Source organism: Filicampus tigris, chromosome 10, assembly GCF_054856515.1.
Source record: "Filicampus tigris isolate MCC_2025a chromosome 10, RoL_Ftig_1.0, whole genome shotgun sequence".
In the NCBI taxonomy this organism is placed as follows: Eukaryota; Metazoa; Chordata; class Actinopteri; order Syngnathiformes; family Syngnathidae; genus Filicampus; species Filicampus tigris.
This window is the reverse complement of record NC_141226.1, coordinates 6,189,702-6,206,975: the sequence shown is the minus strand read 5'-3', so window position 1 is coordinate 6,206,975 and position 17,274 is coordinate 6,189,702. Positions and strand designations below refer to the sequence as shown.

The window sequence follows — 17,274 nt, the reverse complement described above, 5'->3', positions numbered from 1 at the left end:
CACACACACACACACACGCGCACAAACTGTTCGTTCGCATCATGGCTACCATCAGCAGGAACCAATCAGATTTGATGAATAATTCAATATTAAAGAGGGTGTGACCAGGACAGGGAGGGGAAAGGCCCCTCTGCCAAGCCAGTGGGCCTTTTTTGGAAACAGTGTGTGTGTGTGGGGGGGGTGCGTGTGTGTGTGTGTGTTGTGTTGGTGTGCATGAAAGTGAGAGAAGAGGGGAGGGTATAGAGGGGAGTCTGTCACACTAGACTGCATCCACAAACTGGCTGCAGATTAGATTACTGAGGAGGAGAAGAGGGGAGGGGTGTCGAGAGGAAGTGAGAAGGATAGAAGGACAGAGATGGAGAGAGGAGTGATGGAGAAGAATAAAAAGATGCTGCAGAGGTGTGAAGAAGAAAGCAGACAAAATTAATAGACAGGAATCTTTTAACCCATATGGATGAGGAAATCTGTGAATACCATGACTCACTGTGGACTGGGGTGTTTGGAAATGAAGATCAATAACTTTTTTAGTACTTCTGAATCAGTCTGGTGATGATTTTGTTCAAGGGACAAAAGCAGGGATGTGACTATGCAATAAGTGTGTGTTTGCGGGTTGTCTTGCTAGGTGTTGTCTGGCTAAATGACGGTCTGTATGTGAATGATGATTGTGTTGATAGAGCATCATATCATTTTTATCTGAAAATATTTATTAGAGAGATGGGGGGTGCATTTTACATGGACGATGCTTTGATGAAACCATCTAAAACATATTAGAGCCCATGAAAATGTATATACAAGCAGTGTTAGTCATGAAGAAAACTCACATGCACGTACAAACGTACACACACAGTTATCTGTGTTCAAATGGAGTGGCTGCGGGGCCAACAAAAGGCTCGACAGGAAGGGACTAATCCTTCAGCCAAACCATCATTGCAACAGTGACCACAAGATTCACATCAACCGCACACACACACTCTCTATGCTATGCTATGCTTGCTTCTATGTGCCACACATCCAAGGTTAGAGGGAGGGGTGGATTGTTCAAAAGAACGATTAAAAACTTCTGAATATTTTTCTCTGAAAACTAGCGTTGCAGTGAGGATATTATGAGGGAGCAGCTATCCATACTATTGAGTTTACAGAAGAGTGACAACTGCCACCCTAACAGGCAGGATGGGTGGGTAGTTGTGTGTGTGGCGCACAGTTGGGGACTGACAGGGCGGCAACAAGAAAGGGACAAGGCTTTTAACATCTGGCTAAGCACTGTTGGGAAGACATCCACACACAAACATACACACCCCTACACACTGACATACTTTGGTAGGTGGGCAAGTCCCAGTCCTAATTATTAGAACACTCTTACTTAACTTAACCCTGTCACTGGACCGTGACAGGAAGAGATAGCGGGGGGAGGGCTGCCAAGGTGGAAGGCGAGGATTTTTGTGAAGACAAGAGGAAGGATGAGCGTTTCTCTCCTTGACAGATTTTTTAACCTCTCATGTATCACAGCAAGGGAAAAATAGAGGGCAGATGAATACATGGAGAAATAATATAAACACATAATAATTAAAATACAATTACTGTACAATCCTCAACATGATGTTCCTTTTTGCCTTCTTTTAATCCTATACAAAGTTTTTTGCCACAAGACCCCATAGACAAAAACAACAACGATTCTCTGCGGACATGGAGAAAAAAATAGAAATACATCCATCCATTATCCGAAATGCTGATAAACAAGTTTAAAAAAGCGACAAAACAGATAAAAGTTAAAAAACATGATGAAAAGTAGACCTCTTGTTGTGCTTTGAACTACATGAGATGACAGAATTTTCGTCACATGTTCATGAGGAAACAAGGAGGAAATCAGGAGCACAAGCAACACGCTGCTGTGCTATATGATCATTATGACAGTATGATCTGTAGTTCAATCAACCATTTCTGCGATATATATATATATATATATATATATATATATATATATATATAAACAGTATATTGGTATTTTGAAAATTCCTTTGTATGTACTTTGTTGTTTGTCAAGTGGAAAACATGTGTGCATTCTTCATCTCTTACTTTTCCAAGCCTGATATTCCAAGTGATGGTTGAAAGTGGAAAGATCAGTGAGCCAGGTTTGGCAGGGTCAGGTTCAGTGTGCATCTGTCTACCTTGTTTGTGGTGAGCCGAGAATACAAACAAACAGTCCACAGCTGTCACACATTGAAAAGGGAGGGAGATGAGGGTCCGATTGGGAACAAGGCATTGAGGAAAGATGGAGAGATGTATAAGATCCAAAAGAAGACAAAGACAACAGCAAATGCTGGATACCAAGGCACGTGCATGCATCACTGATATGTACAAAAACACACAATCCTTGCTGCAAACAAACAAATGTGCCAAGACTGTCAACAGTCCAATAATGCCTATTACATACAATTGCTGTCACTTTTTAATTTTAAAGAATCCTATTTTGATTCAATCCGCTTTGTATGAAAGAATTATAATACAAATTAAGTTAAAGTAATACTATTTACAATGATATTACACATCTTGTCCAAAAAGGCATGATGGGGCCTTTATATGCAGGTTTAGCAGTTGATATGTTGGCGGGTTTAGTTAACAGCCATCGTGTCTGCCTGTGCATTGGGGGGATTTGGGAAGGCTTTGCATACCGGATGTTGCTTGAAGCATTTTGCACCGAGATGACAGACGTGCATGCAGGGTACTACTTTTCAAGTTGTTGTATTAGAATATCTGGTTAAGAAAAGAGAATTCCTCACACGCCTCGGATTATGTGTAATGAGAGATGATTGGACTGTAATCGCATAGAGGAATGAATGTGGAAGTGTTAATGAAGTAAATTATTCTCATAAGGCTTCAGTAATACAAATTTAACATATTTTATTTTTAGACCAATAATGACTGTATAGTCGTTTCCACTAAGCGGTACAGTTTGATGCTCTTTTTTTCAAAAGTTGCAAAGGGTACCAAAGTTTTGGAATATTTCCAGTGGAGTAACGGCCATGGTGCACTGATTGGATGACAGAAAACTGGTCTTCTGTTGAGGTAAGCCCAAATTTAGCTGTTCTTCTTATAAGAAAGTGTTACATCCCAAAAAGAAAAGAAAGAAAATGAAATGCTAGATGTCCTTCATTGCTGCTGTTTCTAATCCATCATTCACTTTTGTGTTAAATAGTTTCATATCACGTTATGTAACTGTGGCCATCCCACCAGCAGACCTTGCTGTCAAAACTTTTCTTGTTCCAAACCTCCTGAGGTTGTGCCAAAGTGTTGTTGGGTCTTTACGCATCTCTACTCGACGAGAACCAGTGAAGGAGAACCCATAATTCTTTGTTGTGAGCAGAGCCTCCACACATCCAATTGCATTAGAGGCCTATGGTAAAGGTGGAGGCTTCTTCTGCCAAGACTTAACCTGATTAGATTGGGATTCAGCTGCTCCAAAAGACAGCACAGAAACCCTTTTTTATTGTACGTTGTCCAAGTGCTACAAAGCTTTAGAGTTAACATTGAACAGTAACGCTTTTCAAATGTCTAGCAGACCTTATGCTCCAATAAACAAATATTGTACACATTAAATATTTACAATAATCTGTTTTGTGGTTGTACGTACTTGAAATCTTTTTTTCTTCTTTGCTATTTCACCTGGCAAGCCGTTAAGGTGTGATTTTCTCAAAGTTTCTTCAGCCCTCGAGCTCCCATCTCTACTTCACTTGCACGGTTTGTTTTTATCGGATCAGTCTCAGGTCGTCGCTTTTGTCTCTCATTTATTAGTTCATGGATTCATTCCACAAAAACACACATCATCTTAAACCTTAGAAATATGGCTGGAAAAAGGACAAAGATGAAGATAAAAACAGAAAACTGTGGAAAGGTGAATATGAATAACTAAACAGACAAACGCAATATTTTCATTTTCAATGATTCAAACTAGCTACAATAACTAGATTGCCTCGAAGATCCGACACAGCTTTTGATGTGTGGTAGATGTCAAATCTCTTTGCCAAATGTTGATTGTGTCTTTGTGATTGGAACGCTTCCTTCTCTTTCCATCACACTCACACATGCGCACGCACACACATACACACACAGATACTCTGGTAAGGTTTGGAGAATGTGGGCAAATCTTTTGGCCGCCAGGGTGGAACTATGATGAATACTGATGGCAAGGAGCATGGCCGACATACGTGCACACACATGCACGCACACACACACAAACAAAAACAGTATGCAGAGTGCAGGAGGGCCAAATGGCATCCCCTCCCCTGGTAAATGCTAATGTGACTAGTGGAGCTTGTGGGCTTGTGAACCAAGGATTGGTTGAGCCAAGAGAGATGATGACAAGAAAACATAGATGGGATTGTTTATTGGGGTGTGTGATGCAAGTGTGTAAAATTCTTTCGCAAGTTGCGCTTTTTAATTAAAGGGCCTGAATGGGATTTTCCTACATGAGTTTTTTTTCTTTCCCCTTTGGTATATTTTTTGTAGATACCACAAACACATTGCCCTTTCACTCTTTTGTTCTTTATCAATGTGTATGTTACAAAAGAGCTACAGAGGAGTCATAAATGTGTACTTACAGCGCTCAATTCGGTCCTCGGGGCTGGAGGAAGTCTCTCGGTCTGAAAGAAGGCCGGACACTGCAAAGATCTTCTTTCCGCTGTCCTCGACAGCCTTCAAGGCGCTGCTGGGTGAGCTCCCAGGTGGGATTTGGGCACCACCAAAGTCATATTCTTTACCCTCGGCATCAGAATAACGGAGGTGGGGGGAAGCGTCTGCATCCAGGCAGCCTTTGAGGCGCTTAGCTGGGGTGAAAGCGGACTGATACCCGCCTGGTGCTCCATCTCGATCCTCAGGAGGAGAAGCAAAGGGTCTGAAGGCCCCAACACCACTGTGATTCAGCATGCTGATTGGTGAGCAGTCCAGATTAGGTGGAGCAAACTGATGATGGAGGTGGAGGAGGGATGGGGGAAAGTCCCTGTTGGGGAAACTTGGTGGGACGGCACCTTGGCGGTGGTACATTGATGCAAAGGTGTACGAACCATTGTTAAATGGCAAGTGAACATCTTTCTCAACAGAAACTGGAACACCAAATGGGCGTGGTTGCTGGCAAGGAATTGAAGCATCACGAGAAGCTTCAGCAGTGGAGGCCAGGACCATGAGGGCTGGGGAAGCCAGGGGATTTGGCAAGTAGGAGGAACTCTCCATCTTGAAGGCTGCTCTGTGGAGGTCCATGTTTAAACAGATGAGAGTAATTGAGAAGATTTTAGGAGGAAGAGGAGGAACTGATTCCTCCTCAGAGAAACTGAACACAGCTTCCCTGGAAAGATTCTCAGGTAAGAGTCGTGCGTTTTGCAGGGCAGTTGGTTATCTGGCTCAAATTGTGGTTTTAGTTCATTTCTTTTCGGTAGAGATAAAATCTGCTTTGAGTGACTGAGTTTAGAACAGATTTGACTCTGCTGGGGATGCTCTGTCCAGTTAAGTCTGGAGTTGATGCCCTTAAATTGGAGAGTTGGTTGTAAGGGTTGCGACAGCCGAATGGTTGCTGAAGGTTTTCACAGTAGGTTCTTCATCTTCCTGTGGTCAAACTGTGAAGAGACAAAACCCAAACAGATTAGATTAGATTAGATTACAACCATCTCCGGCTTCTTCCATCAGTGTGATCCATCAGAGAGAAAAAAAAAATCACAAAAATTTTGCAATCAAAGTACTTAATTTGCTTTACTTTTTTGCGTTTTGCCCAAAAAGTGCCTTCTCATTGTCAGATCCTATGAAGGCCCCAACTAATTGACAATGTCAGTGTTACTTTGTCCCTGATTCCCGCACTCTTTAGAAAAAGTTTATTCACCGCATCTCTCCACTCAGATTCTTTGTTACCTTCCAGCTCTAACAAACTGCCTCTTGCTTGTCCTCTATTCTGCAAATCAATCCACCCCCCTTCTCAGAATCCTCATCTCCTCTCATCCTCCTAGCGCTATTTCTCTTCCCTCTGCCATCTCTGATCACAGTCTAAGCCGCTTATTCTTACCATCTCCCCGATCTTACTGGTCCAGAACCACTTGTCTCAAGATAAGGACACACATATTTTTGCTGCCCACCCACATATCTGACAAGAATCTATGGGGTTCAAAACCATCAAGTAAAGTACATACTATAAACTTTCATGCTATTCTACAGTCGTTAGCATTTTTTTAATTTGACATTTCTTGCTATCTGACCTCCCCTTTGCATTTCCCCTGTAATTCTCCTCTCATCAGATTGCTCCGTCTCACCCTCCTTTCCCTAACTCTCTTCTCCCTTGGGTGATTCAGATGGGTGATATCATATCATACCCCTCCATCTGCCATCCACGAGCCAGAGGAAATCTGACTGAGTGAATAAATTAGCTGTACTTGACCTCACGACCCCAGCATCCGTGGCAACAGGCTAGAATTCTTCCTCTCGGGGATTAGATTAGAGTGTGCGATTGGTTGAGCTGGAGTATGTAGAGAGGCGGCCAATGAAACGATAAAATATCATTTTTAGAAATGTTTATCCCCAAAAGGCAACTTGAAGGTGGATAGTTTGCACAGCATCCAAAATGCTACTAAACTGCTGCAGAGGAAGTCTTTGGAACTTGGATTCACAGGTGATACGGTTAGCAATCAGCTCGACATGAAACCGGTTACAATCGATTGCCAAACCTGATCTCGGCTTTGGCACACTCGCCTACCTCCAACATGAAGACACGCGCAGAAGCCCAGGGTAAGCTGAGAGGAGACGCATGGGCACAGTGAGATGATCTACATTACCGCAGATTCACAGAAAGTTGGTGCAGTGGTCAGAACGTCTGAGGCTAACACACCTTTCATCTGGACTGCTGCCATGTCGTCTCAGATTACATATCTGCCTCAATTTTCAAATTCATTTTTCAACATGCCACGCACCATACTAGAATTGTCACTTTTGTCAAACACAAAATTGAGAGATGACGTGAACATTTCAGGTCATCTCTCAGGCATTTTCCACATCACTTTCCTACCTCAGCTCTTCAGGTACAACATGAGCTTTCCCTGGTGTAAACTTTGAAGTAGCAAGGGTTGATTGGAGGAGAAGACAACATGGCTATTTCATCTTTATCATCATTTTACTCTACGCCTAAGGAAGTGTCATCATTGCAGATTCTCGTACCAACCATAACAGAAAAGAGAAAAATAAACCAAACTAAAAAAACATTCTCATTAGTATTTTTGTTTTTAGACCTGTATTTATACTCAAGTGTCACCAAACCCTACCAAACTGTCAATGTTGAAACAGTTATTGTAATTTCAGACAACAGATATATCCTACAGTAGCTACACCCGTTCAAAATCACAATCAACAAGCACAATTACAACCAATGCACACACAGAATGTCAGTCAGTGCTGCTTACAATCCCATTTGTTACTGAGGGGATATCAGCCACTCATTGTCTGACACCGGCTATATGCATTTTATAATAGAAAATGTCACAGGGGAACATTTACCGCGCTAGCATAATTTGATTACTGTGTACAAGAAAGATACAGCTGTCGCTGCGATATTACACTCAAGGGCTGGTGGGGGGTTGGCAATTTGTGTCAAACGTGTACTTAAAGTGACTGTTTTACTAATGTAGAAATTGCTGTGTCAACAATGATGCACTCTAACCTCATCGGGAGAAATTACACTCATCAAGCGAGAGGTTTTGTAGATTGTAGTTGTAATGCATCCCAAATTATTAACAATGATATTGATCCTAAAAATAATTGTGGTGTGTTACTTGCTTGTTGGATTGATCAGAAACACAAATCAAGGCTTTTGGAATACGTAACTGACATAATTATGGGTAGATGCAATGCTTTTGTATGAGCATTGTTTTTGTTTGAACTTTGCTCTCATTTTGAAGAAAGTGGTGTCCTTAACCATTTAAAATGTGAGAGCCCCAATCATGATCACAAAAAAAAAAAAATCTGTGTGTGCTGACAGCACTTGTAATGTCTTGTATCCTCGAGATGACTGCACACGATATCTCACCATATCTCGTGAGTCTGCTCTCCACAGACCACAAGTCTGGTATCGTACCAGGACTGACATGTGAGAGGCAGCATGGTTCCAAGACAGACTAGTCTTAGAAGAAGAAATACCAGATGATAGGCTAGCTGTTAGCTATGTGATAACTGCAATGTGAATGCCTATTCTTCTACATTTTTATTGAGGTTAATGCCTTCTGAGGCACGTTATGTGAACACTTAACACAAAAAGGTGCAGGAGTTTCAGGCCCTTCCTAATTGGCTGTCATTTAATTGCACTGAGGTTCATGCAGTCTGTTGAAACTTGGTTTTGACCATACACATAAGGGCTTGCAATCAAAATTATTGAAATGTTTAACAGCTATTACTGTTTTCCAAGCAGATTGGAGAGGAAAATCTCTCTCAACTCACCAGAGGCATCATTCATTCAGAGGCATACAAGAATCGGGATTTTGCTGGCTTTTGGCCAGAAAGGAGAAAAATGCAGCAAATTTAGCCCCCTTGTCACAATGTGTTTACATCACTTTAGATCTTGTTTGATATAGAGTCATTTTTTCTCTGCTTTGTTGATGTGTTGTCTAATTAGTGTTATTAGTTCCTTGTATGTCCTTCCTTTGTTCCACGGTCTTCATTGTCACCCATTGAGCTCCTTCCTCCTGCTCACCTATGTTGTCAGTGTTTATGTATTTGATTTCCGTGTCATTTAATGCTTCAGTCTTGGTTCATTGTTTTCTGTATGCTCTCCCTGTACTGCGGCAATCTTTGTGCCCTGATTTTTTTGTATTTGTATTTTGATAGTAAACTCAATACAAATATATATATATTTTGGGTTTTCTACATTTAAATGCATCATACAGCAACACTAGAGTCTGGCAAGAGGATTACTTCCCCAAGAGCCCAAAAGCCTGGAACCCCTCTGCCAAATATCAACCCCACGATTGCATATTTGATGACTCAGACCAAGTGGCAGTGCAGCACTGGCCTGGAGTCTTTGAGGGACCATCCTCCAACTGAGCAGACTGCCGGCCACCATTCAGCTCCCCCGTGTTCAGTGAGGCCTCTTTATGTCCACCAGTTTTATTTTTGGGTCTAGGGTTAGTGTTTCGCTCCGTCCTTTTCCATTCCACGTCTCTTAAAACCAGTTTTCTCTTTTCTCTATTTTTTTCTCAAATTGTTTTCGTCTTAAACTTCGCAAGCACCAAGACTCTGATTCATATATTTTTTTAATTTTAAAAAGTTTGCATGGTTATGTTTCCATTTGTACTCTTCCAGTTAGTTTTTCACTTGTCCTTCCATTGCCCTGTGCGCTGTCCATTCAGTTCCTACCCTCTGCTCACTCTTTTATAGTATTGGGAGCCCTCATATGTCAACGTTACAGCCACCGTAACAAGATGGTGTTGTAGCTGAGCTGACAAGTTATCTTTCGTTGTCCTATATTGGCGTTCAAATAAACATCAATCGCTCATCATCACCCAAACTTGTCCGACAGTTTTTCAAATGTTTCTGCTAAGTTCTGCAGAGGAATATAGAAAAAAATCTATTCTGACTTAAAAAGTTTTGTCAACTATGTGTCGACAGTGTTATTCTTTTGTTGTTCTATTGCAGCCAGGAAATGGCCATCCAAGACATCAGGCCAGTGAAGATGTTGTTCTATTGTATGATATTTAGAGGACAGAGATGGCTGACAAAAGTGAAGGTGACACTCACATAGTTTTTAGAAGAATTTGAAATGCGCCAAACTTCTGTTTGACACACATTTTCAGTATGCTTTAAAATGCAAAGAATTTTCTAAGCCTTGCCCAAAATCTATGACAATAACTTTGCCTGATCTTCTACTTCCCTGTGAACCTTGGCATCTTCTCTTTCAGGTCGATTAGAGCATTCTCCATTTTAACCACCACACAAATCCAGCACATAAACATTTTATGGTACACTATCAACCTCTTTTATTATTAAAAGAGCATGGTGTACAGATGTAGGTACTTTAAATAACATGTGATGTTGTTAATAAATGATTACTTCTCAGGTGCATTGCTTGAAACTAAGTGCCACATTTGGGATACAATGTTGAGTAGATTTTACAATGAAGAAAAGTCATCAACCACACTAACAATGGGTTTGACCCCATTGTGTAAGTTTCTGACGGGTTATCACCATCTGTTGTTTTGGTAACTATCAATGGCAGCACTGTGTTTTATCACTGCACTGGTTAGTGGCTATTAAATGTTTGTGATGGCATATGCAACCAAACACGCAGACGCTTGCATTGTGAGGCGGTTAAGTTTTACTGCGCAATTTCCAAGCAGCTGCAAGCAGATGTAGGAGCAAGCGGATACACACATTATGAACCCATTTAATTTTGGGATGGGTTTGGATAGTTAGGCCTTTCCTGAATGTCGCAGTTATTCATGTAAGTATCTTCAGGAGGTGGGTATCAATTGCACCACACTGAGTTGTTATGCGCATCCTCGTGTGTTGGTGATGGTTCAAATCAACAGCTGATAGTACAGAAATCGCTCATTTATGTCTGACCATGACGCAAACCTTGTAAATAAGCATCATGCCCATTTATCTCACCCGCTACTTTCTCTCTCAAATGTGTAATTGTCATCTTACTCATTCTTATCTTTCAAGCGCCCAAATTGTGTTCAATCTTCGATTTCAATTTTATCAGTCCTCTTATGCTCATCTCGATAACATATCCAAGTTCTAACCTTCAGCCAACAGTTGCCATAGTTAGCTGGAGACATATGCACGAGCATAGAAAGTAATATTACAGTAAGATTTGATAAGGGGACACGCAAACTGTATAATCGTGTGAGCTGGATAATGACATTCCGCTCCGTAAATCAATACAGATTTCAACAAACCAAGCGGGCTAACATGCTGTGCAGCATGTGCCACAGCTAAAAGCTCTTCAGCTTGCTGAGAGCAAGAATATGACTAAGCAGGTGCAAAATGTTTTCTTTCTGTGTCCCACCGATGTGATATACCGTGGAATAACCCTGCAATAAGAAAATAGGATTTAAAGACTAAGACCCTGGGGATATTTGGAGACACAGTGTCATGGCCTGGTCCTGGGGCAAGGATTTCTATTCATACGCACTTCACAGGACACGAATCACAAACTGTTCAGTGACAAATAAATCATTCTTCCTGGTCACTGTAGAGCAAAATCAGTATGGCCTAGAAGCGACAAGTCGCCGCTGCAAACGACCCCGACAAACTGACAGATGACACCGGTGTCAGTGCTGACTGACAGGTGAGCTCGGCGTCTGGCCTTTACGAGTGCCGCTGAGTGAGTGCGTGAGTGCGCGAGTGTGTGGCACTGCGTCGCCCTGCGATGGCTCTTTATTGCCGCGTTACGTCGGCGTGCACAGCAGCGGTCACGAATCTCACCGGGCCGGCTGGCAGACAGAGGAGGCTCATTTGAACAACAAGCTGCATCCAAGCCGATTAAGTCTAACAAGGAAAAACTGTTGGGAAGTGCAAACACTCACGCATTCCCCTCCAATTGTCCTCAATTGCGGAGTTAATAAGGATGATTACAACAAAAGGAAACTGCACTGGTGCTGAGACCTCTTCTACGTGGAGGTCAAAGTTCAGAAGGAGACAGGAATATGATAGGGGAGGATGTTCTGTAATGAGAATCAAATCTTTACATTTAATTATCACAAGGCAGCCAAGTGTGCAATGTGGATATCATCATATCGGTTAGATGAGCACATGCGGCGAGGTGCTTGAGTGTGTGCGGTAGGATCAGGCTCCTTGTAGCATCATCTCCTGTCTGGATGCCCAGCTGGCGTCCGGAGAAAAATGATAAGTAATCTACACAGATTCCGACTGCTTACAATCGATGATTGTATGTGCTCCAAAAACGTGTGTGTGTGCACGCGCAAAGAGTAATTGACAAATGAACGGAGAAACCTGAGAGAGAGATGATGTGCTGGGGGTTTGGGGGGGGGGGGGGGGCAAAGTGAGAGAAAGAGACACCCAACCATACAGAAAGTATCCGACATCCGACACAACTCCTTCCCCCTCATTAGGCTGCTTGTCTGACTTTCTCTTGTTGCCAGTGATATTCACCCTATAACAGCCCCAACAACTGCATTAGTAGTCCCTGCCGTCTCCAATGCAATCAAACCATTAAACACCGTGTGCATCACCTCCATGGAGTGCTTTCCTTCCAATAGAAAACGACTCAACCAGAGTTCTCCCCTTTCTTGTTATCAATAAAGATAATAATTTGAATTACAATAAACATCCAGCAGTTTCCCTCCTCTTTTGGGGACATTTGCACTTCATCCACTTGTTTATACTAATAATAAACTCGTAGAAACAACAATCAAAATTGGCAAAATACCTTTAAATATTTCAAACATGAGTGAAAAAGGACATTTTTAATTCGTGTTTATATTCCATGTTGCACAAACCAATAATGCATCAAAAAAGCAATTTTCAGATGCAGACAGGTTGCAATTGCTCGGGGGAAAATGAAAAATATTGGGCCCCTGACAGCTTGCAATAGCCACTATTAAATGAATGCATCAGGCTTGATGATAGTGATTGTAACAGCAGTAACACAAAGTTTTAGGGCGTAGAAGGCGCAGCGCAAGGAGGAAGCATATCCCTGTTGTGTGTGTAAGTGTGTATGTGTGTGTTCCAACACTTGTTATTTACCCGTGCACGCCATGATTTCAATTACATTCCGCTTGCCAAATTAGCTTGCGTGTGCTGCGTTTATTAACGCGACACAATAATACAACGTACACCTGAGAGTAGGAGCAGGGGAGGGGCCGGTCGAGTGAGGAGTTGCGTATAATAAAGAGGGAGGAAATAGTGCATATTGATAAGACTTAATAGACCTGCGGGAGGGGAAGGTGTGGGGGGGGGGTCATCAAATAAGTCGCGAGTGAGTGATCTTCCCTTAATTTACTGTCCGTGTCATGATGGGATAATGCGCGCTATGATGCGTTAATATATTCACAAATATGAGCATATTGAAAAATAATTATGGATTTATGGAATGATTTTTTTCGTATGTCTGGTGAACAGAAAACAAATTAATGGGGGCGGCACGTGGACGCCTAATGTAAAAACGCGTTTCGTTGTTAATTTCTCCCCTTTTTGTGTGACTGAAGACAAGAAAAGAATATGATCTAATACAATTTATCATTGAAATAATAATAATAATAATAATAATAATAATAATAATAATAATAATAATGATACGAACAAACCCCCAACACACGCACGCACACACACATCCTTCAATGGACGTTGTGTGTCCTGGGATTCCAATTGAAATAAACTTCTCACTCAGCAGCCATCGACCCGGGATAGAGGTGTGAAATGGACATTAATTTTAGTTCACTTCTCGCTGCACAGAGCGTGGAGCTCCGGAGATCAATGACAAGCAATAAAAACTGACTGCAAGTGGGCTTCGAAAATACATCATCATTTGCTGCTTTTTGGGGATTTTTTTGCGTCATTTTAATTTCTGTGCGGATGAAAAAAGAAACGGGCCGACATTATTATGGGCCTAAATCAATAGAATTATCGAAGTGTACCCAGACGAAAGAGACATTTTTAATTATAATCTGAATAATTACAAACGGTATGCTAAAAAAAATAAGGTATATTTGTTTTTAGTTGTGTTATGTTTATGGGTTATTTTCTATACGTTTAACCCCAATGCTTTGCTCAAGACAATACTCGTGTACAAATCAAATATTTTTAACAATTTGTTTTATAAATGCATTTATACATTTTCCAGAAGGAAACTTAAAAACAAGAGGGTCACAAAACTGGAAGTCAGTTCAATGTGAAAGAAAGGCGTTGGTCTATAAATCACTGCGGTTGGAAACGTAAATGCGGAAATAATAACCTGATTCATTGACACGCACACGGCCTGACGTCTTGCACTGGAGAAACAAATAAGTGAAATACTAATAATTAACGCCATGCAAAAAGTTACTTCTTTGATTTTATTTAATTGACCTGTATTTAATTGTTTACATTTAAATTTCTTAAATCATCCTCGCCTATATTTAAATTATGATTCATATGCACAAAAGTAATCATTAACAGTAATGATAAAAATTGTGGGCTATACATATTTCATCAAGACCATAATTGGAAAAAAATGCATTAAATTTCGATTTTTTTTTTTTTAACTTGCATAGGTATATCGGACATTATTTTTTATTATCATCACATGAAACGAATGAAATGCAATCACTTAATGAAGAAAAAATCACTAAATGAAGAAAAACAGTTTATGTGCCTTACATCTATAAACGCGGTTGTTCAAATTGTTCACATTTACTTAATCATACCTGAAGTTTAATGAAAAAATGTAACTTTTCCGCAAGCCGGTACCGGTGCAGTCAACGCAACGTAATGCAGGGTGCGAACCATAATACTTATTACCTCACATTTAAAAGATAAGTCTCGTCTAGTCTAGTACATTTAGTTGGAAATTAAACAGGCTCGAATGGTCGTTAGAAGACAGGATGGCTTGATCCGACAATCAATAAATCAATTCCAAGTCATCCATCACTGAAATCAAAGCAAAGATCACTTCATGCGTAGCCGGTTTATCTTTTTTTTTTTTAACTCACAAACTAAAATGCTTTTGATTGTGTGTTGCGTTCAAGTGCCGCTTTTAGCGCATCTCCTCTTCCTCTTTTGGGGGCTTTAATGCATAAATTGAAGGTATCGGAGTTTTTTTGTTTTTGTTTTATTTTTAAAAAAAATGACACGACTGCGGTGATGTGCACCGTTCCGAATAAGTTGATCCCTGTTTGTTTGTTTGTACAAACATGTTGCGGGTGAAGAACAAACAGGGCAGACAAGTAAAAAAGGCTCCGGGGTACAGTCGAATTATTCACTGGCACTTGCCAGCGCAAAATGTGAATCTTCAACGAAAAAAATGAAATAAAGTCGATCGCTACCCTTTGTCTTTTTGTTGTATGTAACTGTAACTTTTCTTTTTTATGTAAAACGGGAGAAAGCAAAGGGCTGAAAGTTTTATAATGCGACCGGTGTGGGTTTCAGAGACTATAAATCTTACTAAAAGTCAAAGAAATTAATCATCCATGACACGTGCATTTAAAATCCGCTCGAAATGTTGATCCGGTAAAAAATGACCAGAAAGTGGAGGTGGTCTTTTGGGATGCCGGTTTTGGTTCGCGGTCCGCGGCCACGAATGTGGAAGCCCCGCGAGGCTTCCTCCGGCTGGGCGCTGCTTGTTTAGAGGAGGGGTGGAAATTATTGTGGCTCCAAAGTTAACAGGTGTTTCCCTACTCAAGGCCTTTGTGAGTGTGCGTGTGAAGTGGATACGTGCACGCGCATGATTGTGAGCATTCTAATTAATTTGGTGCATTTGTGTACGACACAGAGCAGAAACAAACCTTTTTTGCGTTTAATTTTTGTTTTATTTGAGTGAATTTGCGTTGAAGAGATTTTAAAATGTTTAACGAGATCAGTCATCCAACGTCACTGCATATTTGGGTCCAAAGTGTTCTTGATTAAAAACAGAGCAAGCTGCACCTTGAAGCCATATGTCACCATTAAAAACAGTTTAATGCACATACGCATTTGTAATTTGTTTTAAAAGAAAACGTGACATGGGGAGCTAGAATCCCTGCTGTGGACAAAAGGGAAATATAAAACAGTAAAATAACGTCTAACGTTTTCATTTTTGTTGAAAAAAGCCATGATGGGGAATTTAATCATTTGATATTTTGTCCTAAAATAACAGAAGCAACTCTTGCCACATCCCGCTTTCCCCAAAAACGAATTGTGAAGGAGTTAGGTATTACTGTTTATCAAGTTATTTCAGCGTATATAAACACTGTTATTATCCTATTATCAGTTACTTCATATATATAATGCGGCAATGACAATACACATTCACACACACACACACACATACGCACACACACCCACACGCACACACATGCGGGCACGCACGCGCGCACCCCATAATCCTCATCAAGTGTTTTCAGGAGGACACGTTCTTGTTTGGGAACCTGACAAGTGCATTCACGCACGTGCGCGCACAAAACACAAACAAACACGCGCGCACGCACACACCTAAAGCGATATAAACGCACAGGCAGAAAGTCTGAGTCCAAAGGGACACTCGGAGTCACTTGGCGTGACTTTCGCCCCTTTTTGGCCCCGCGAGACTGAAACGCACAGTACGCCCAAAAACGACCGGACAATACCTCGCAAAACAAGATGAAACTCCACAAACACTACTTTCTAAGCTTCAAACTGAAGAAAGTGTTACTCACCTCTTCGTAGGAGAATCCACTACTTCTGTGGAACCCTCCTCGGTTTCCGGCTCCCCCCTTTTTTATCCTCACAACAAACCCAAAACTTTTCGCCAAGTAACAGTAGCGGTGGCTCGTGCGCCGCAGCACTGGAGATAACGACAAGTAAAAGTAGTTAACACCTCCCCGTTAGCTTGCCCAAGGAGGACAATGTGTGTACGTAATAGAGAGAGAGCGAGGGGGAGAGAGAGGGAGAGAGAGGCTGACTTTCCACGCTGAGTGTAAACTGGCTATCAGTAGCGCGACGTGCGCGTGCAGCCCCTCAGCTGAAACGCGGATCGGAAAGGCGAGTGGGAGCCGCGGAGGGAGCGCGAGACACGGTGGCAGGCAGGGAAGGAGGTGGGGTGCTGGTGGTGGGCTCTCAACAGCTAAGCGTGTGAGTGGGGGTGTACTGAGAGGCGGAGGGAGGGGTGTCCGGGGGGCAAGAGCGCAACTGGAGGCGCAGTGCTGCCGCGCAGTGCTCGGGTCGCTCTATGACGCAAGGACAAGAACACACGCACGCAAGTTGAAAACAACCTGCTCCCTCGTTCCTCTTATCTCGACTTGGTCATTTCAGGGCAAGCTGTCTGCTCTTTTGCGGGTGTTGGGGACTGCAGCCAAGCTAACATCATGGCTCTTCAAAATGGACGCACCTCTCAGCCACCACTCAGCATTGGCAAATACTGACGACAATAAACTATGGTAAAGAAACAGATTTGATGTATTTTTTTTTTATCATGAAATGGGGTCATGACATGCACAAACTGTACAAGGACTGTGGTTCTAGTCGTGCAATCCTCAGTTAACTATTTCCAATCTTTGTTGCTGCATGGGAAACTGAAGCTAAATAGTTTATATTTCATTAAATCTCTGAACTTCATGAGTTACTATCAACTGGAAAAAGGTA

The 17,274-nt window shown here is 41.7% G+C and overlaps 1 protein-coding gene across 3 annotated transcripts in view; it reads right to left on the bottom strand.

Moving 5' to 3' along the window:
* Positions 1-16,658, bottom strand: part of rnf220a (ring finger protein 220a) — a 179,025-nt gene extending 162,367 nt beyond the window's left edge. Inside the window, exons 1-2 of one of the 3 annotated variants that reach the window (XM_086042683.1) lie at positions 16,350-16,658; positions 4,596-5,603 (exon numbers count right to left, since the gene is read on the bottom strand). In XM_086042683.1, coding sequence (XP_085898809.1) covers positions 4,596-5,250 — 655 coding nt within the window. In that variant the 5' untranslated portion in view covers positions 5,251-5,603; positions 16,350-16,658. The remainder of the gene's footprint in view (positions 1-4,595; positions 5,604-16,349) is intronic. The other 2 variants (XM_086042685.1, XM_086042684.1) reach the window with 2 other exon arrangements.
* Positions 16,659-17,274: the final 616 nt, after the last annotated feature.